Source organism: Typopeltis vanoorti, chromosome 21 (assembly GCF_054136105.1).
Source record: "Typopeltis vanoorti isolate ZY-2024b chromosome 21, IOZ_Tvanoo_1.0, whole genome shotgun sequence".
Lineage (NCBI taxonomy): Eukaryota > Metazoa > Arthropoda > Arachnida > Uropygi > Thelyphonidae > Typopeltis > Typopeltis vanoorti.
In genome coordinates this window covers 33,217,618-33,239,425 of record NC_143569.1, presented here as the reverse complement: position 1 = coordinate 33,239,425, position 21,808 = coordinate 33,217,618, and the positions used below count along the sequence as shown (strand labels likewise).

At 33.8% G+C, this 21,808-nt stretch overlaps 1 protein-coding gene across 3 annotated transcripts in view; it reads left to right on the top strand.

The window, feature by feature from the left end:
* The window catches only part of Asap (ArfGAP domain of ASAP), a 718,739-nt gene that overhangs the window by 361,263 nt on the left and 335,668 nt on the right, over positions 1 to 21,808 (top strand). For all 3 annotated transcript variants that reach the window (XM_090411444.1, XM_090411445.1, XM_090411443.1), the window contains exon 18: positions 13,798 to 13,978. In XM_090411444.1, coding sequence (XP_090267570.1) covers positions 13,798 to 13,978 — 181 coding nt within the window. The remainder of the gene's footprint in view (positions 1 to 13,797; positions 13,979 to 21,808) is intronic.

The following is a 21,808-nucleotide window of genomic DNA, read 5'->3' as shown; positions in this document are numbered from 1 at the left end:
TTTTTTTTTTAATACCACAAAGTCTGTGATTAATTGTTGCAATTCTGTTTTGACTAGATTTTTGTATAATTCTTCATAACGCATCCTACATGACTTCAGTTCATGTTTAATCTGTTCAGCTCGTTCAGTATTTGGATCATGTGTAAGAAAATGACTTTGCAGTTTTACTAGCCATTTGTAGCTCTTCTTTGTTTAATTCTGCTGTAAGTAGAATCTCTTCATCATTTTTTTTTTCTTTTTCATTGAGATTCTCAAGGACAGCTTCTATTATTTCATCGTTACCAACAGCCTTTCAGCCATCAATTCTTCAATATCTACAGACAAAAAAAAATCATCAAATCCTCTGCCAACTGCATGTGCTAATCTGATGATATTGGGATATTCAATTGTATACAAAGGTACAGGTTTTTCTTTTTCACATATTCTGGCCGAGTAGCTTTCCATGCACTTAAAGTTGATGGTTTCAATTCTGATAATGCCAACTTAGCAAGTTTGATGCAATCCAAAATAGAAAATTTCTTCCTCACATCAATAACTGTCAGTAAATTATCCTTATCTAGTTTATCCAAAATGTATTGGAATGTTCTTCTTATGTAAAAAAGTTTTGATGGTAGCGATCACACCCTGGTCTAGTGGTTGTATTAAGGATGTTGTATTAGGTGGCAGAAAACAAAATTCCACATTCGAGTGTTCTAATGGACAGGCACATTGTCTATAATCAATAAAACTTTAAAGTCGAGATTTTTTTCCCATCAAATAGCATTTAACTTTTGGAACAAAACATTAATGGAACCGTTCATTAAAAATTTCTTTTGTAACCCAGCCTTTTTTATTTGCCTGCCAGTGCACTGGTAATGTGCTAAACTCCACACCTTTCATTGCCCGTGGTCTTAGGGATCGATTAATGAGTAATGGTTTTAATATATCTTTAGCTGCTTTAAAGCCACAAACACTTTTTTGTGATTTTGCTATATAAGTTCTACTTGGCATTTGTCTACATTCTGTACTGTAGAGTAATCCCTGATATTTAATACATTGAGGGGATGCTCCAAAATTCAAGTTTAAATATATATGTATTGTACTAGGAAATTATAATGGAAATACCCTTTTTAGCAGAACTGAATTCAAACAGAAATTTTAAAAATAAGTGCCATTTGAACAGTGTTAAATCAAAAATACAGTATAAAAATAGAATTGCTTTTGTTTTCTAAACTGTGTTATTTCGAAATCATGTAAAAAAAAAAAAAAGCCTTGTAAAAAGAGAATTAGCTATATATATATATATATATATATATATATAAGTTAGGATTGTAGGATCCTACCATTAATACTCAGTCTGTTTGCTTTCTTCCCAGTGTACTCTGGTGACCAAGACAAAATATTGGCATAATAATTTATTAACTAAATAAACTTAGTCAGCATTTATAAATGCATTTTTTATTCTACTAAACATCAACATGGTTGAACAGGACAGTTTACCAACTGGTTATGTACAGAATTTTCATTGACTGCTTCAAAGTCATTATTAAGTTTATCTGCTCAAGTTCTTTGTCCATTTAAATCTAAATGATTTAATTATCATGCTCTTTCTGATGGATTCTTAAGTATACTGTAGCTGTTTACAAATCACTGTTTTTTTGTATTACCTTACATTTAAAAAATTTATTATAGTATAATTGTTTTTTCTTCCTTCTTTCATATGTATAGCTGACCTATTTCATATAATATTTCAAGCTATGCTCTTATTATTTAACAGGAACATATTTTCTGATTTTTTTTATGCATCTTATCCCTTAACTTTATATAAGGTGGTATGTCTTGAGTTATCCATGGCCGATTCTGATTGGTTGGTCTGAATCTGTTTCCATGAAGTACATTCGAGTTTCCTTTCCAGCATTTAATATATAATGTATTAATAAGTTTCTTGGCCTCATCAACATTGGGTTCCCATCTGTTCTCAGGAATTGGCACTTAGTTTTTTAATACTCTGTAGTTTATTCTAGGATATCAAATACTGCAATACCTTAGAATCGGAGGCTGTTAAATCATAGTGATTTTGGTGGTCATTGCAAAGGGATCTGTGATGGACTGATTTAACACATGCAGCTTGGATATAATTTGCATTCTTTCCTGACTGGTATGATCCAGCCACAATGCAAAGCCATTGAATTCTCTTCTTGAGATATTCACATATTGCTGAAGACATACATAAGTAAATGTCATCCAGAAGATAATGGCTGTTCCAACAAATCAATGTTTATGTTACCAGTTATAATAACATTATTATAATTGATGTCATGCAGACTGCTATGTAGTTTTTATGTGAAATAATAAGGCAAGTAACAGTGAGATCTGTAAATATCCATTATGTAGTAATTGTAATTCCCTAAGTAAATATTAACATTCTTGGCTGTTTTCTTTATGGAATTACTAATATGATTAACTTTTAAACATCTTCTTACACTAAGAGCTATTATAATCCCTGCATTTGCAATATTTTTTATAACCTTCTGAGTTGTTTGGTCAGTTTGTCCTTTTAATACATATTTCTGTAAGAACTGAGAGATGTCTACATTATAATCTAAGTTGTTTAATATTAGCCTTAAATGTGTCAGTTTATCTGTGAAAATGAGATACTGTATGGGGGTGGCAGCATGGTTTTGTGAAGTGTAGATCATGAGTAATTTGCTCAAGTTTTACAATAAGTTAGAGTTAAAGTTTAGGGGGCACATAGCAAAAGTTACTGATGAATACTTTGATGAGCAGAGACAAGCAGGTTGTTGTTCCTCTTTATTGAACATTGATAAGACCGCATCTTAACTACTGCACACAGATGTGGGCATCAGGGTTTCTTGATGATGGGAAGTAGTCGGAGAGGATCCAGAGGCAAGTGACCAAGGTGCTAGCAGGTCTTTGGAATGAACCTTATGAGAACAGGTTGAAAATTTATGGTTTATAGAAACTGGTTGATAGGTGGAAAAAAAGATGATATGATTGAGGCATTCAAATTACTGAGAGGTTTTTACAAGATTAATTCAGAGGAAATTTTTCAGAACAGGTGTGTTGGTGGGAGAATTAGGACCATTCATGGAAAATGAGTAAGAGCGTAGTGAGCAAGGTGTTAGAAATAGGCTTTTTGCTTGGAGAGTGGTGAATGAGTGGAATAGGTTGCCAGAGTCTGTTGTGGGTGCGATGACTGTGAATGAGTTCCAAGCAAAATTTGATAGATATTGCACAAATGCTGAATAGTTCTTGACATGATGTTCAGGGCCTCCCTCAATGAGTCTAATGACACCTAATAGTTGTCCGTAATAATAATATTTAAATTCAAAACTTTTGGAGTAGGCTCATTACTGGAAATCAAATTCTTAATTATATTAGATCAGTATTCTTAACATCATCATTAATCAGTTATGTATTTCATTATTTTAAACAATTTTTAGAGATATTCTTCACACCTTATCTATCATATGTGCAGAGTGTAATGTTTTCTCATGAAGAGTTTACCAAATCCTTGACCAGAGATGCTTATTGTTTTTTTCCTGGTTATATTTCTTGGTTGCATACAGTAGGTGTTTCCTCTTTACAATCAAGTATTCATTTAAGTATATTTTTCCATCTTTGAAATGATCGTTAATATCACATGATATGTTTTATATCATATTGTTGGAACATCCCACTTAACTGACTGTTCCAATTATGATTGTTTGTTAAACTTATTTTTACCTCTTTAAATTCTGTTCTTCTTCTTTGTTAGTTGTTGATTGATGTTCATCTGAATATAAGGAAATTTATATTATACTGTGCCACCCTATATTCAGATTAGTCCAAATAATATAGAAGAATCAATCATCAACTATATTTATATTATCACTTTATTTTCAGGCTGAGGTTGTTAATAGCATTTAAGGCTTCCGCAAAGGTCCGAATAATTTTATGAGCGGCGCAATGAAAGAAAATCAGGCAAACACCAAATTTAATTCAACAAAAGAAAACATTTAATGTGGAATGGTACAACATAAACATACAAATATAACTATCTGCAAAAAGTTATCCAATTAAAATTTACAAGAATACATATTCAGATATTAGTAACTTCTAAGTTAGGTTTGTGGATTTGGACTAATGTTAACATTTCTTAATTCTAAAGCTTTAGTATTTCTTTTGCAAAGTTCTCTCTATCCAATTGGATGAATCATATCATAAATATATTAGCTCAGTTTAAAGTATTCAGAATAATTACAATCCATTAACTATCAAAAATTCATTTCTCAGTTCTTTATGCTCAGTCAATCAAGTTGAGATTAGTTCTTAAAAGTTTAAGCTTCCAAATGTTACAATAACTAATCTTATGACAGGCTACACTGTATTCTTTCTCAGTCAGTTAACACTTAATAGAACACCATAACACTTATTACTTCGAAGGGAAAGTACTTCAGTACATCTAACATCTGACCATTGATTGACATAATACCACAGCTAAGGTCAAAATATATCTGACGGAATTAACTGATATTGCTTCACAAGTCATAGAAAGGACAACTCTCTTACCAGGTTACCACTTCTAAGTATTGAATTCGCATAGGCACAATTGGATTTCTTATTGACTTTTACTTTATGGCAACACAATTTAAAAGAAATCTTCCAGTATAATAACTGAATTATAGACACAGAAATACATAAGACTTGATGCACTTGGTTTAAGTTATTTACTGATTCCTTATTTTCTTCTATGTATTGACTTCAGTTCTGCACCACTATTCTTCCACTAACCATTAGGAAATTATTGAAGTATCAGAATTCCTATAGAAGTAATTCCAAATGCCTATTAATTCCTTGTCCTTTCCTAGACGATTTTCGGCATATATCAACTCCCCTTCTGCCACTCACTACTGATCTCTGTGCTGTCTCCAGGGCTTCTCTTTACTTTTTCTTTCCAGTCAACTACGTTCTTCTTTTCCTGCCAAAATCCGGTTTTAACCCGTTCAGCTTATATCAACTGGCTTTTCTCTTTATACACAATAGCTCACGTTCTCAGCATGAGCTAACTAAAACAAACTCTGTTTCTCCATCAGTAGCCAATCAAATCCCATCAGTAGAATTCCATAAAATTACCTTTACTTATAGAAATCACAAAAAATATATATCATGGTTCACATAAGGTACATTTAAATTTACATATACACAGTTTCTTATAATAAATTTTTACAAAATTGAGTAAATAAATTGAATGTCATTTTTATACAGAGTCTTTTTATTACTATTACATATCCTAAGGTTATACAATTAATTAATAACAAACAAAACTCAAAGCATTTATATGAATAATATATTACAAGTAAAAGTCTAATAACAAATAATACAGGTCTTGCTTATGACATGGTGGATTATGTTAAATACGAATGAAGTATTATAATATACAGAATATCTTCATTCACAATTTAACAATATGCTGTTGTGACATTCCAGCCAATTTGTCTCTTGCTGCCTTAAACAGGTATAAAATAACAAGTTTTGGCTTGTTATTTTGTGAAGGAGTTAATGCATAGTTTCAGTGTCTTTATCATTAAATTGATTGTTCCATGCTGTAGGGTAGACCAGATGAGTATGAAAGATTGTAAAAATGATATTGGATGGATATTAATTTTGAAACACAGTTTTACATTTGAAGTGGTGATAGCATAGGATGAAAAGTCTTGATATCCAAGCTGTTCAAAAAGATAAGCTTGTCTTAGTTGTGAATATTGAATTTTCCCCCAAGAAAATTGATCTCACTGTTTTGGTATTCGGAATGGATAACGAAATATTTGATAGATAATCAGTCTTCACTGATTAAAGTGAAAATAGTCATAAATACTCATTCTGTCCCTTTATTAGAATTAAAAGAAAGGAAAAATAATGGAAATTCGTTAAGCTCTGATATTTTGCTGGATTCAAACCATTTTTGGAATACAGACAATTAATGGGCAGAATTTAAATTGCAATGGAACCTCTTAAGAGAGAACTAAAATCTTAGCAGTCAAGTAAGACTTCAGTCAAACAGCTTTTTTGCTGAATTTGCACAGACTAGCATGTGATTAATGGAGGGCTGGTTATTTTATGATAATGTTCTACCAAATTTTGGACAAATTAACACAGGCATACATGTTGAAATTACATAAATGGCTCATTACAGATGTTAACTCCAGAAATGGTATTGGTGCGAGTCATCTGCAGCGACTGCTGGAAGGGAGTTTAATGAGTGCAGAGAATGATTCTAAGCAAGAAAGGAGTGATGAGCAGGAGAGTAAAGAAGGGGAGAGTTGAAGGGTGCTTTCGAATGATGAAATGGGTAGCATATGTGTAGATAAAAATGGGAAGGGGATGACCTGGAATGTAGAGAAGGAATTTGGATTCGAAGAAGGTTCTGGAATGAGCAAGGAGAAAAAGAAGTGACTCGTGGAAAGTATGGAAAAGTCACATCTAATAAGTTGTATCAATGAAACTTGTTATAGATCCAGGCATGAGCTGTTATGTTTGTATGCGAATGCTAGAAGTATGAGAAACAGAGAAATGAAAGATTTGCATTGATTGAGTTATTTCATCCAAAAATTGTGGGAATAGCTGAGACATAGTTGGATGAGGATGGCATCCTGACAGGAACAGAGATGGAAGGGCATGCTGTATTTCCTGAAAATAGAAACGGTAAAAAGGGAGATGGAGTGCTATCGATGACAGAAAATGAGTTATATCCATGCAAGGGGGAAATAGTGGTAGTGGTTTTGAGGCAGTATGGTGTGAGATAGAGGTGAATAGAATGAAATACTTCATTTGATGTTGCTATAGACATGGTAATGTGGAGGATAGTAACCAGGAAATGTATAAGCAAATTAGCCAAGTATATGGGAAAACTAAGGAGAATAGACCAAAGTTCAGGATTGAGTATAGCAGAGAACTCTCTGCTATATGGGAAAACAGTAATCATCATGAGTGATTTTAATTATGGGAATATATAGATTAGGATGACAAGATAGCGACTGGAATTAAAGAAAATGAGTTTCTGAGGGACAACTACCTCAAGGAGCACACAAGGACTTGAGTTTTGGATTTGATCATCTCATCAGAGGATATTATTATAAATGAGGTGTTGACTCTACCTCTAGTTGGTGTGAGAGACCATGAAGTAATTATATTGGTGGTTGCCAACCATGTGAGGACTTTTCTGAGTAAAGGGTATATGTGGAACTACAAGGCTGGTGATTATAAAAAACTCAAGAGACAGCTTGTAGCTGTAGCATGGAATGAGGAGTTGGGTGGTGTTGAATTTTGAATGAATAAAATTCATTAGGAATTTATTCAATCACAATTTAACAAGTTAAACCCTGAAAGGATATGCTTGCATCCTAGTATATATTATATATATCTTGACAAATATAGGATACAGTGATTAAGAAGAAAAATGATGTATATTTCACTGTAAAAGAATTTCTACTAGATTATATATTTGATAGTGAAGTTTGGTAAATTTTATATTGCTTGTTAAGATTGATACACAATGAATTGCTGTATAAATTGCATGTAACAAAGTAAGAAAACAAGGTCATACATAGTACAGGGGTGTTCAACCTGCCGATCGTGGAGCGATTTTTGGTCGATATCTTGTGTATTCCTCCTTACTTACAAATTTAATTAAAACTGAAAACATAATATTTTATTTATCATTATTTTGTATTATTTTTAATTTGCTTTAAGTGTATTGCTATTGTTTATTTTTATACTTTTATTGAAGAAAAATATAAATGACCGCGAATTTAGACATCTCCCATATTTATTAAAATTTTTTGAACAAAATCAAGAAATGCTTCGTTATGATTTAAAAGAATTTATTTGTGAAATAGAATTAGTTGAGGAAAAAATAAATTCAAGATTTAAAGATTTTAATAAAACTGAATGATTGTATCTTTTATCAATAATCCATTTCAAGAAAACTTGAACATTACAGAAATTTCGAATAAAATTAGTGAGCTGTTTGATATAAACTAAGCTGAAGTAGAACTTGAGATAATAAATATTCAGAATAGTTTACATTTAAAATTAATAAACAATGAAGTCATTTGGAAGCATGCATATAAAAAATTCCTAATATTGACTGATATTGCGTGAAAAATTCTGTCGTGTTTCGGATCGACTTACTTGTGAGAATCCGCTTTTCAAATATGACCTTCATAAAAAATCAATTAAGAAACCAAATTACAAATGATCATTTGGATGATTGTCTGCGATTGGCCACTTCTTCATATCAACTTGACTATGAAAATGATAAATTTAGTTTAATCCTTTATCCCAGTGAGAGCAAACAAAGTTTGCGCCTGAAAATATCTTCAGGACTGAATATAGTGTTGTACTATCTTACCTGGGTAAGTAGTACAACACCAGGCAACTCGTTGCAAAGGTGGAGCGAGCTACCAGGATCCTATCCCAGTATCTCCCATAATGCAAAACACATCTCTTTATGGATATGTATACTGTTATGTATTCAGATGACCTTGCTACTGCTTCTGCCTAGTATCTCCAACTCTGAGCCTGGCTCCCACTGAAGAGACCTCAATAAAGGTCGAAACTAGTCTGGGTAGTGGCCAATCACTGAATGCATAACAGTATACATATTGGTAACTCACTCCATCTTTGCAACGAGTTGCCTGGTGTTGTACTGCTTACCCAGGTAAGATAGTACAACACTATATTCAGTCCTGAAGATATTTTCAGGTGCAAACTTTGTTTGCTCTCACTGGAATAAAGGATTAAACTAAATTTATCATATTCTAACCTAGTGAAAAATAAACTTTGACTATGAAAATATTGCAAGGTCCAAACAATGCCAAATTCCACATTAATTTTTCTTTTTTTTTTTAATCAACCAGCATTTCCTGTAACTTATGAGTTTGTAATCAATCTGTTGTTTTTTCTAACTTTGGTTTTCCAAAATAGAGAAATAAATATTTTATTCCAATATTTTTTTTTTAATTAAAATAATTAAAAGTGATAAATAAATTTTTAAATACACAAATAAAGTTTTTAGTTGTGTATTTTTTTTTAGTTGTTTATTTGTGCATAATCAGATATCAGGTTGGGGGAACATGATCTATATAAGTGAGTAGATTGCCGAATAACTTTTTATAGAAAAGTAGCTCACGTAGTAAAAAAGGTTGAACACCACTGTCATATTACAAGGGTTAAACCATTGGATTAAGAAGTTTCCCCAAGCGGTATCGCACGCGCATACGGCATGTGGAGACCTAAACTGTTCAGAGAAGATACGGAAGCGAGACCCACGTGTACAAATAAAATCGTGATGGGTGAACAACTTAGGTTACAGAGAGTACTGGTAAGGGGTTAGTATAAAAGGGTTAGGAACCCCCTCCCCCACAAGGCTTTTTTGTGGTATTCTCTTCTTGATCGTCTGGACGTGCAATTCGCAGGGAGTTCTGCTCTCACTCCCAGTAGTAGCAGTCGGAGATGCCGCATAGTAGTTGAAAAGGTTTGGGGTCTCAGCCCTATGATGAAAGGATGGACGTTTTACACAGATAGGAGTGTAAATTCAGCGACTCGGTAGCGTGCTACATGAATGCAGAATCACCTTTCACCAAGAACGTTCTTGACATAGGCTCGATATACTAGCAACGTGTAGACCAACCAACGATCGCAGGAATCCCAGCTGTAAAACCGACAGAAAGGAAATAGTTTGGAGAAAAAGAATCAAGAATTGAAGGAACAAGTATAAAGGATCATTGGCAATAAAAAACAAATTTTCACAGAACTTTAAGAGGCATATTTCAGAGGCTTTGTCACCTAGGAATTGGCTCATCCCTGAGGCAATTCCTTTGTGTTCTCAATAGTACCACGTGACATCCAAGGTATACTATACAACACATAATTATATAATAAGAAGAATAGGACATAACAATGGTAAGGAGATCATTGCTGCTTATTTGATATTCAAGAACTATCTAGTAGAAGCAATGTTTAAATGTATTCAGAAGGTTAAATAGGGTAGGTGCAAAATGGGTGAATGAAGAGATTAAGCATGTAATAGAGAGCAAAAAAAAGACATTATGGAGGAAATATAGCAGTTAGCTCATAAAGCCAAAAAAAAAAAAATCCAAGGGAGTTCTTTTGATATGTAGCCAGAAAAATAAATAAATAATGATTATGGAAGGATGACATTGATTGGAGAAAATAGTATAAGAACAACTACTGCAGAACATATAGTTTAATGAGCAGTTCATGAAGGTCTTTCATCCTTGTGAATGTGACATCAGTGAGAGTTTGAGAGCAGTTGATGAGGAAGAGGAGAGATTCACTGTAAGTGAGCAAGAGGTATATGAAGAATTGAGTAAACGGCACCCCAGGACGTTCATTGCCGATCACGCGATATCGTGTGATGTGAGTTCTCACCGGTCGGCCACACACGCATTATCGCGTGACCGTCCCTATCAAGTAAAAAAAAATTGGCCACCACATGAAATTCCAATTTTCAGCTTGGCAATGGACGTGTTAATAAGGCTGTGGGACTTGCTAATACATCACCACGGGTTTTGAAGGAATGTGCCAGGGCATTGGCATCTGCCTTGACGTATTTGTTTAATATGAATCTTGCACTGGATCACATTTCAAAAGAAGGCAAGCCTACCTTATGAAGTGATGTGCCACTTCATAAGGTAGGTGACAGAACTCAAGTATCAAATTATAAGCCTATCTCTGTGCAAGTTGTTGTTGTTGATTCAAGTGTTGGAGAGGCTGGTTAGAACCAGGATCCAGATTTGGGTTGACAACATTGGTATTATCTTTGATGGACAGCATGAATTTGCTAGAAGGTCATGATTTAGTAATCTACGTACTTATTACAGTAAGGTGATGGCTTCATTGGACAAAGTAGATGGATACACAGTAATATACTTAGATTTTGAAAAGGCTTTTGATAGATTACTAGAGTCAAACTAGAGCAGATGGGATTGGGTAATAGACTAGTGCATTGGATTGGAGATTGACTGTCTGACTGGTATCAACAAATTGTGTATGTATGGGGGGGGGGCAATTTCCTGGAAGAGGAAAGTCACTTGTGGTGTGGCTCAGTAGTATGTTTTAGGGCCATTGCCATTTAACCTGTATGTTAATGATACTGGGGAAGATTTGAATGTAGATGTTCAGTTGTTTGCAGATGATGCGAAGTTGGGATTAACTACGAGGAGTAGAGCAGATTTTGTGCCTTACAAGAATACTTGAATTGATTGAGTGAATGGGTTCAGGAGTGGGGATGCCAGTTCAATAACAAAATGTAAGATTATAAAATTTGGGAAACAAAATGGGATATAGAATTTATGCTTGGTGGGAATATAAGGAAATAAGAAATCTTGGGGTGATGATGGATAAGGATCTAAAATTTAGACGACACAATTGCCATAATTGTGAGGACAACCCAACGAATTCTGGGAATGATGCAGAGGACACTGACTTGTAGAAGTAAGCTGATTTTTGTTCCATCGTATAAGGCTCTGATTAAGTCACACAAGGACTAGTGTGCACAGATTTGTTCACCTGGTTTTCAAAAGGATGAAGTGATGTTCGAAAAGGCTCCAGAGGTATGATCTCTGGAATGTTGAATATGAGGAAAGGTTGAGAAGATGCAGTTTACAGAGTCTAATGGGAACCAACAGGTCATCCCTGAAAGCTGTATGAGAAGAGTGTGAACAAGGCAGTGAGAAGCATGTTTTTTGCATGCAGAAATAAACTACATATTTTGAAGGAATATGCCAGGGAGTTGACATCTGCCTTGACATATTTGTTTAATATGAGGCTTACATTGGGTCAGGTATCAGAAGGGAAGATGTACCTCTTCATAAAGGAGGTGACAGAATAGCATCAAATTATAGGCCAATCTGTGTGTCAGACATTGTGGTTAAAGTGTTGGAAAGGCTGGTGAGAATCAGGATCCAGAATTAGATTGACAACAATGGTCTTATCTTTAGTGGGCTGCACAGATTTGCTAAAGGGAAGTCATGTTTTAGTACTCTACTTATTGCAATATTGTGGGACATGCTTTGGGGGAAGGACAAGAGGTTTTCCCTGGATAGCAGCATTGGAAGTGGAAGATGAATACATAGTAATATATTTAGACCTTGCAAAGGCTTTTGATGGTTTACTGCATGATAAGTTAATAATCAAACTAGAGCAGATGGGGATTTGATATTAGATTAGTGCATTGGATTGCAGATTGACATTCTGATAATGTCAGCCAAGTTGTGTGTGGAACACCGATATCCCACAAGAGGAAAGTCACTAGTATTTTGCCTCTGGGGTTTGTTTTAGGTCCATTGCTGTTTAACCTCCCCCCCCTCTCCCTCAACTGACCATGACGTCTATAGACATCTAGCTAAAAATGGATACGATTCTGTGACACCCATTGTATAACATGGATAAGAAGTTCAATTTGGTCTCACTATTTGATCCACCTCGCCAGTAGGGAGGTTAACCTATTTGTTAGTGATAGGGAAGACTTGAATGGGGATATTTAATTGTTTGTAGATGAGGCAAAGTTGAAAAGACCTATGAGAAGAAGAAGAGCAGATGTTCTGTCCTTACAAGAAACTTGAATAGGCTGAGTGAATGGGCACATTAGTGGGGATGCCAGTTTGATATTGTGAAATGTAAGGTTTCAACATTTGGAACAAAGTTGGGATGTAGAATTTACTCTTGGTGGGGATATATTGTTGGAAGAGCAAATAAGAGATCTTGGGATGATGGTAGATAAGGATCTAAAATTTAGAGGACGTATTGCCAAAACTGTGAGAACAATAGAATGAATTCTGATAATGATGCAGAGGACACTGACTGTAAGGAGATTCTGGTTCCTTTGTAAAAGGTTCTGATTAAGTCACATATGGACTACTGTGCACAGATTTGATCACCAGGTTTTCAAAATGATGAAGAGATGTTGTGGAGGGTCTAGAGGTGATTGACCAAAATAGTTTCTGATCTCTGTAATGTTGAATATAAAGAGAAGTTGAGAAGATGCAATTTGCAGAGTCTAGTGGATAGGAGGAAGAGGGGTGATATGATAGACATATAAGTTGATAAGGGGTTGTTATGAGATCAATGTTGAAGAGGTTTTCATAAAATGGTGGGAGATTGGGGAGAACAAGAGGTCTTCCCTGGATACTGTATAACGAGGGTGTGCACAAGGGAGTGAAAAAGTAGGTTTTTTGCATGGAGAGTTGTGAATGATTGGTATGCATTTCATGAGAGCATGGTATCTGCATAGAATATGAATGTTTTAAGCCACGGTATAATGAGCTGTGTGTATGATGAAAGGAACCTCCTAGATGAGTCTGTGATCTTAGGATAATAACAAATTGCCTATTAAATTTATAACAACCTCTACATACTTTTTTTAATGTTGCAGATTAATACCATTAAAAGGTTAATGAATATAACCAATGCTTAAGCTTTTCTACATTAGTAGTCATGAATAGTTCATTTATTACCTCAAATCTCAGCTGCAATATGTATATATATATATTACATTTCCGTATTTTATAATTATTCTGATCCCCGCCCCTCCCCATTTCTGAATGTTCTTTAGCTTTATTGAAGACCTTTTGCCTATTTACATTTATTCTATTAAAACAGGTGATTTTATCTAAATATTGTGAGTTGTTGTCTCGCTTTAAATCTCATTATACATATAAAAAAAATTATAAATTTTTTTTATGTACAATTTTTGAAATGTTAATATAGACTGAAAAATTCTTCCCAATTTAGGGAGGAAAGATATGAATTTATCAGGGCAAAATATCTTGAAAAGAAGTTTGCATTGAGGACATGTTCTGATGAAAATGATCTTAAAAATGATTTAGAACATGCAGTTACATCCAGGCACCTTTATCAGTTACTTCAGGCATTTGTAGAAGGTGTAGATCTAACATGTGTTTTGCCCAACAGTGTAAGTTTTTCTGATTTTACTCTATGTGATATTTGCTAATATCTTAATTAAACCTTCTTGTGGGATACAATTTTTAAAACAATCTTATCTATAAACTCTGTAAAATTGTGTTACAGAATATTTATGAACATTTTACATTCACTAATATAATGATAAAAAAAAAATGTAATGGCAATTCAAGGTTTTAAAAGGTGATGGTTATAGGATAAAAGCAGATAGTAAGTTCCTTTTTATTGTTGAAAATTCCGAAAAAGAAATTTTGGCTTGTTACCATATCCTTGAGATGAGATAACAAAACATAACATGCTAATCAGTAAATTAACATTTCAACTTCAGTATGTTCTATTTATAAGAATACTATATTTACCCGAATATAACTCATGCCCCTGATTTTAATTCATGAAGAAAGAAATTGGAAAGTTTTGCATACACCTTGTAGATGAAAAAAGTTTAAACACATTCACATTGGATCGATAGTAACTTGCTCACCACGGTAAATAACATGTCCTCCCAACAGCCACTATACTGCAGATGCAAGTAAAACAAATAGTGCAATTAATGAACTAGGATAAAATCAACACTAAGTAATGAATCACATGTCCCCTCCCACAGAAACTATGCTGTATAGACTCAAGCAAAACCATATGTTGTACCACCAAACAACACAGTATCTAACTAAAAACTATCATCCAAACATTTGTCCAAATTTTCATGAAATAAGTGTTTCTGTTTTGCCCAACAGTGTAAGTTTTTCTGATTTTACTATATGTGATATTTGCTAATATCTTAATTAAATCTTCTTGTGGGATACAATTTTTAAAACAATCTTATCTATAAACTCTGTAAAATTGTGTTACAGAATATTTATGATACAGAATATTAACCCTAAAAGAAAGAAGTGTTTGTTTGATTGCATTTAAAATTTTTGATGTCATTAACATCAGACTGATAAATGGGCGAAACACCACCCCAGCATGGTGGTGTTTCGTCCATTTAGTAGTATATGTTGTTAAGATAGTTTCAGATATTTTGAAATTCATTTGAAGAGGATCAACATTTCAACTCAACAGTTGTCACTTGCCTTTGTCGTTGAGTCACATGATCTTTTGCTAATGCCTCACCAATCATATGCACATCTTCATAGCTGCCCTATCTCTACTGGTCTACCATTGCTGTCCGTTTCATGCCCTGCTGGTCATTCAGTTTTCTCATTAAATTGTCCTGGATGGGAGAGAAGATGGGTATTTGGGTTGATGACTTTCACAGTGCACACCAGGAAATAGCAATAGTGAATAGTAGATTCTTGGTAAGTCATACCCATCTTCAGTTTTTTCCTGAAAAACTAGTTTCCAAAAATCCCTGCATATATCTGCACCACAATTTTCTAACTTGAATTTTGGGGAAAAAAAAAGTGCAAGTTATATTCGAGTAAATATGGTCACTCTTAACATAAATTTGTTCACAGTTCTTTTTGTGTACAGTGTTTTCATGATAATCTCACTTATTTAAAAGGTCATAAATTGATATGGATGTTCTGTGTGTGTGTGTGTGTGTGTGTGTGTGTGTGTGTGTGTGTGTGTGTGTGTGTGTGTGTGTGTGTACACAAATACACACATATATATATGTACATATACACATTTGTATATATAGTGACACAATATATCTACATGCTGTGCATTAGAAATTTCTAATATTCATTTAATTTTTAGACATTTACCTACTATTCAAATAAGCTTGTTTTAATGAAATATGCATTTTTTGAACTGTATCTATTATCACTACTTGCTATATAAAACTTTATATAGCAAGTAATGATAATAAGGTTATGTTCAAGTGATTGTACTTCAAGCAGGAACTTGCTTAATTGCATTTTCCCATAAGGCAAGCACATTTTTACAAATTACAAATTAATATTATATAGAATCTTGAATGCAAAAGTCATAAAAATTTTTTACTTTTTGAAAGTTTTCTTTATGTAAATTAACCAGTCAGTTTCTGCACCTAGTGAAGTACATACGAATGAACCAGTTTCCTGTAAATGTGATATTTTGCACTATGTTATAAGCTCATTGTACTGTATTTAGTGCTATATTAAAACGTTTTTTTTCTTAAAACTCTTTTATTTTCTTATTCATATTCATTTTACTTATTTTTTTTAAATACTTATACAATAGATTTATAATTAATAACACGTGTCATCTACTTAATTTGTTTTTCTTATTCCAAAAACATTATCACACTACGAAGTAGCAGTATTAGTAAATATTTTTTAGTTTTCATTTCATATGGAAGTGTCATGTAATAATAATAATATCCTTGAATATTAAACTTTTCCTGCTAGCAAAAAATGAGTACTGGTGCTTATTTTATTTTTAGTTATTATTATTATTTTTTTTATTTAAAAAGTATACTGTGTTTGTATGTGTATACACGCACACATACACACACAATTGACTCTCACTTTAACAAGCTCTCTCAATTTATTAAGCTACTGAAAAGTTCTGACCAATGCACAATGCTGTGCTAAAAGAGAAATCCACTATAACAAACTGTTCATGTGGTTCCTACAAGTTTGCCATAATGAGAGTTGACTTCATTATCTCTGCATATAAGTTATTTTATACACAAAAGGCATTAAATCAAATGCAGATTTCAGATAGTCTTTCTCCCTAACCATACCTAGATGAGATTTCTACTCATTTTGCTTCCTTACTAGAAAGATTTAAATGTTATAGTTCATCGAAAATCAGCCCAAAACCTGAAGGTGGCAATTTTTAAAACAGTTCCCTGTTGTCTACAAAATCTACTTTTCCCTGCAAAAATATTACTGTTCTCCCAAATGAGAAAGCTTGAATTTCATGGTAATGTAGCTTATAAATGAGCAGTTGAGATGTTAAAGTATCTATGCCATGTCTATAAACTACACCATGAAGTGAAACTCAGTTTATTATGTCATATTTGAAAGACAGTTCAATAACATTGTTTTATGTCTTCATTTAAATGGAACCGTGTTATGCATCACTTTACCAAGCGCCAAATTTAGAGATTAATTTGCCATCTTATGTATAATGAATGATGTAACCTACCTATAAAATAATTGAGACTAAGCATGAGTCTATATTTTCACAGTTTTGTTTCAAAGAACTAAATGCCAAATGGAATAAGTTCCTTTTTCACCAATCGCCAAATCGATGTTTTTTCCAAAAACATCAATTTGGTTCTTGGTCAAGTGATGCAAATTGCGTTCCAAGGTTGATTCCACTTATTAGCTTGTAATACTTCATATCTCAATTATTTTTCTGTAGGAGTGATAAAAACACTTGTCAGCAATTATTGCGAAATAGCTGATTTGGAGGGGGAAGGAAGGAAGAAAGAAAAACATTGCAGTTACATATAGCATGTAATATATCAGTACTCTTTGCATTTGTGTTATTTCTGATACTATTTTCCTGTATCTCTAAAAACTACTAGGATTAGATGATAAACTTGTAGGTATTATTTTTGTCCATTTGACTGTTGGTAATAATCTTAGCCAGGTACCACATTTTTAAAGGGTAGACTGAATCAGTAATAAATAAGTCATTAATCAACCCAAATCCTTTTGTCTATGCAGAATCAAGGATTGAGCACTTATCATTAGATGAATATGTGATTGAATAGAGTTAATATTAATGCAGTATAATGAAAAACTGTATGATAATTCTATCACTTTCATATCTAGTAAGATTGGAGGTTATAATTTTCCAGTAGCTCAACTCTTGGTGTGAGATAAGTTCAAAAAAACCCATCAACCTGAATTTCAATACCTTCTTAGTATTTATTTTCCAGGAATGGATAAGAGAGGCAGTCTTGTTTGCTCAAAATTCTCCATAGTGAACATTGCACAATGACAAGTTATTTCTCTGGTTTGTTTGGGTCTGCTATAATGAGAGTTTACTGTTTTCACCTGACTGCATCAGAAAGAGTTGATCATTGTTATAGCACATAGTTGTAATCTGTTAGGTTTGGAATTTCCATTGTTCATTACATACTAATGTTTTGTGAGACACAGAAATGTTAGTTCTTGAATGTTTAATTAGAGAAATAAGAAATTTTATGAAATGTTATTTAACGTTGCTCCTAATTTGAAGCAATATCAAGATATAGCAAGACTTATTTGTTTGTGAAGCTATTATACTTTCTAACCAAAGGCTAATTTAAATATAATATAGATTTCTTAAAATTTATATTAAGAATAATTAAAAGGACATACCTGGTTCAATATTTTTAGAAGACAGAGTGTTGAGAATAAAGCACAGTTATGTGAACATAAATATGTATATTCAAGAGCCAAAAAAGAAACTTGAATAAAAAAACCTAGTAAACAAAGATGAGCAATCAAATGGACTATAGGTTTTCAAAGAATAAGAATTAAGTAATGAAAACAAAAAAAAGGAACAAAACTAATAAAAGATACACTGGCCCGGCAATATAATGCTGTGCTAGCCATTCTGTGAGAATCATGATTAGGTATAAAGAGTACAAACTGAGTTGCCACATGGTTTATGATTATGCGTTAAGGGGAAGTTGCATGGTTTCCCATTAATGAGAAGTAATCTAGAGAAGTCTAAAATTCTGGTTGTGTGTTCTTCATATTGCAGGAGATCCTTGTCCAAATTGGATATCAAAAAAATACTGGATGCGTTTCTCTAGGAATTTTGAATGAGAATATACAGTTGTTTCCTGGCCTGGTTGAATGAGTTGTTAGCATATCTTCTCTCCAACCTACCAACAGACTGTGAGTTCCAGTAGCATCATGAACACAGATGTATTTGATATTCTGTAAGCCATAGATGAATGCCTGGTGTGAGACCACTCCTGCCCCCAACACATGCACTTATTAGAAGCCTGAAATGGCTTGAAAAAGTTACTCTGGAGCAGGGTTGCTAGACCTGGTTAAAATTAATTGAAACATAAAAAAAAATTAGAAAAATTAATAAAAATAGAAAAAATCTTTAGCCCATCAATGGTACTAATGTACTATAAGTTTATAACTTTTTGTGGTTGGGAGTCGCATAATAAATAAATGAATTTGTAGATTATGTAATGTTGGAGTGAACTCTAGGGAGCAGAGCAGATGTTAAAGGCTCTAAATGAGAAATTTCATATTTTGCAAGTGAATTGGGCTCCAATTCACTTTCAAAAAAATTCTGTGTTGCAAGGTATCATCATCATCAAATTCCTGCCATGTACCCTCAAGGGGTGTACAGGATATGACAGTACTACATGAAAAATTACATCATCACTAACTTCCTATCTACAATTTTCCTCCAAATCAGTCTGTTACTTGTCAAGACTCCAACATTATCAGATCTTATATTTCTATCGTCTAAGGCACTTTGTACCGTATCAATCCACCTATATCTTGGTCTTCCTCTGGGTCGTTTTCCTGCCAACCTGGCAGAGAACACTTGTTTTGCTAATCTTTCCTCTCCCATTCTATTTAAGTGACCATACCATCTGAGATTAGCTCTGCTAACGCATTCCTGGATGCTGACAATGTCAAGTTCTTTCCTAATATCCTCATTTTTAATATGATATTGCCATTGATGCCATCTGTTCATGCCTCTAATCTTTCTGAGGACTCTCATATCTGCGGTCTCTAGTCTTTGGTCAAGTGTTTTACTTCTGACCCAGCTCTCAGATCCATAAGTTAAAATTGGTTTGAACACAGTCTTGTATTCAGCTAATTTAGTGTTCCGACTAATTTCTTTCTTATTCCATATGAATTTATTCAATTGACTTCCCACGATACCAGCTTTGCTGATTCTGTTGTCTATTTCTATATTTAGTTTACCATCTTCAGTAAAAATTGTGCCTAAGTAGCTGAAATGTTTTACTTGTTCCACCGGTTCTCCATTCACAACACAGTTGACATTTTCAATGATTCTGCCTATTTTCATTGTCTTTGTCTTTTTATTGCTGACCTTCATACCATATCTATTACAACAGCTATTCAATTTAGTCAGAGAATCTTGCAGACTTGTAGCGGATTTATTTAGAAGTATAACATCATCCGCATAAAGCAAAGAGCTGACATTAACATCTCCAATTTTGATATCAGGTTTAATACCACATTCCTTCATAATGTGATCCATATAGATAATGAATAACAGAGGGGATAATGTACATCCTTGTCTCACACCAGATTTAACATTAAACCATCTTCCTGTACTTCCTTCAATTCTAACTGCTGACTCACAACTCAAATAAAGACTAAGTATTGCTTGATATAATGCCCCATTGACACCATATAACTGCAGCGTATTGAATAGCTTCTCTCTTGGCACCTTGTCATATGCCTTTTCCAAATCGACAAAACTTAAATACAGATCTTTGTTATATTCCCATGCTTTCTCGACTATTTGTCGTAAAGTGAAGATCTGATCCTGACAGCCTCTATTTGGCCTGAATCCAGCTTGTTCTTCACCAAGCTTTTCTTCCACAATTCTTCTCAACCGTTTCTCAAGTATACTTGCATAGATCTTGCCAGGAACACTCAGTAGGGAAATACCTCTGTAATTCTCACATTCAGTTTTATTTCCCTTTTTATATATGGGTACTATGAGAGCTCTACTCCAATCATCGGGAATTCGTCCCTCTGTCCAGGCTTTCTGAACTATGCAGTGCAGCCACTGTAAGACTCTTATACCACCATACTTCAGCATTTCTGGTCGAATATCATCTACTCCTGCTGCCTTTCCACATTTCAAGCCTTTGATGGCTTTTTCTACTTCAAGTATGGATATGTATTCCTGACTGCATGCCTGGTCAGTGTTTTTTATCACTGTGCTGTCATCACTACTTGTTTCATTTAGCAGTTTTTCAAAGTAATTACTCCATACTTCAAGGATATCTTTTTCTCCTGTTTTCATTTCACCTTTATCATCTCTAATTCCTTTTACAGCACTCTTTCCTCCATTCCTAAGCTTCTTCAACAACCTCCAGAATATTTTGCCACCTTCTTGATATTTATTTTCTATATTCTTGCCAAAGTCCTCCCATGACTTTTGTTTAGCTAGTTTTACACACTGTTTAGCTTTCTTACATTTGTCTCTGTATTCTGTAAGAGTAAAAGCTGACTTATTTGCCAGGAACTTTTGATATGCTTTCTTCTTTTCCTTCACTACCTCTTTAACTTCCTGTGTCCACCAGGGAGTTCTGATTTTTTTATCCTTGCACACAACCTCACCACATGCCTCTCTGGCAGAATCAATCAATGTTTCCTTCAGAGTTTGCCACTGAATCTCCAAGGCTTGATTCCTGTTCTCAAACTCTTTCATTTTCTTTTCAATAATCTTTCTGTATTTTAGTCTACAGTTCACATCTGAGAGCTGCTCAACCTTTTATTCGCTTTAAAACTTTCTTACATGTTATTCTTTTCAATATGAAATTCAATTTTATCCTGCTCAAGACTAAATAGTGATCACTTCCAATTTCAAATCCTCTGTACACTCTGGTGTCCTGCACCAGGGAGAAAACATCACTATCAACAATAACATAGTCAATGAGACTTTTCTTATTCCTAGCCTCTTCTCTCCATGTGAATTTGTGCACATTTTTATGTTAGAACATGGTGTTAGTAATAACCAGTCCATGTCCTGAGCAGAAATCCAACAGATATTTGCCATTATTATTAGCTTTGCTCTTTTCTCCAAATTTTCCCAAAATATTTTTGTATGTCTCACAATCATTTCCTACTCTACTATTTAGATCCCCAATAAGGACCAACTTTTCCTTTTTCATTGTGTCAGTTGCTTTTTCTAAAGCCTCAAAAAATTCCTCCACTTC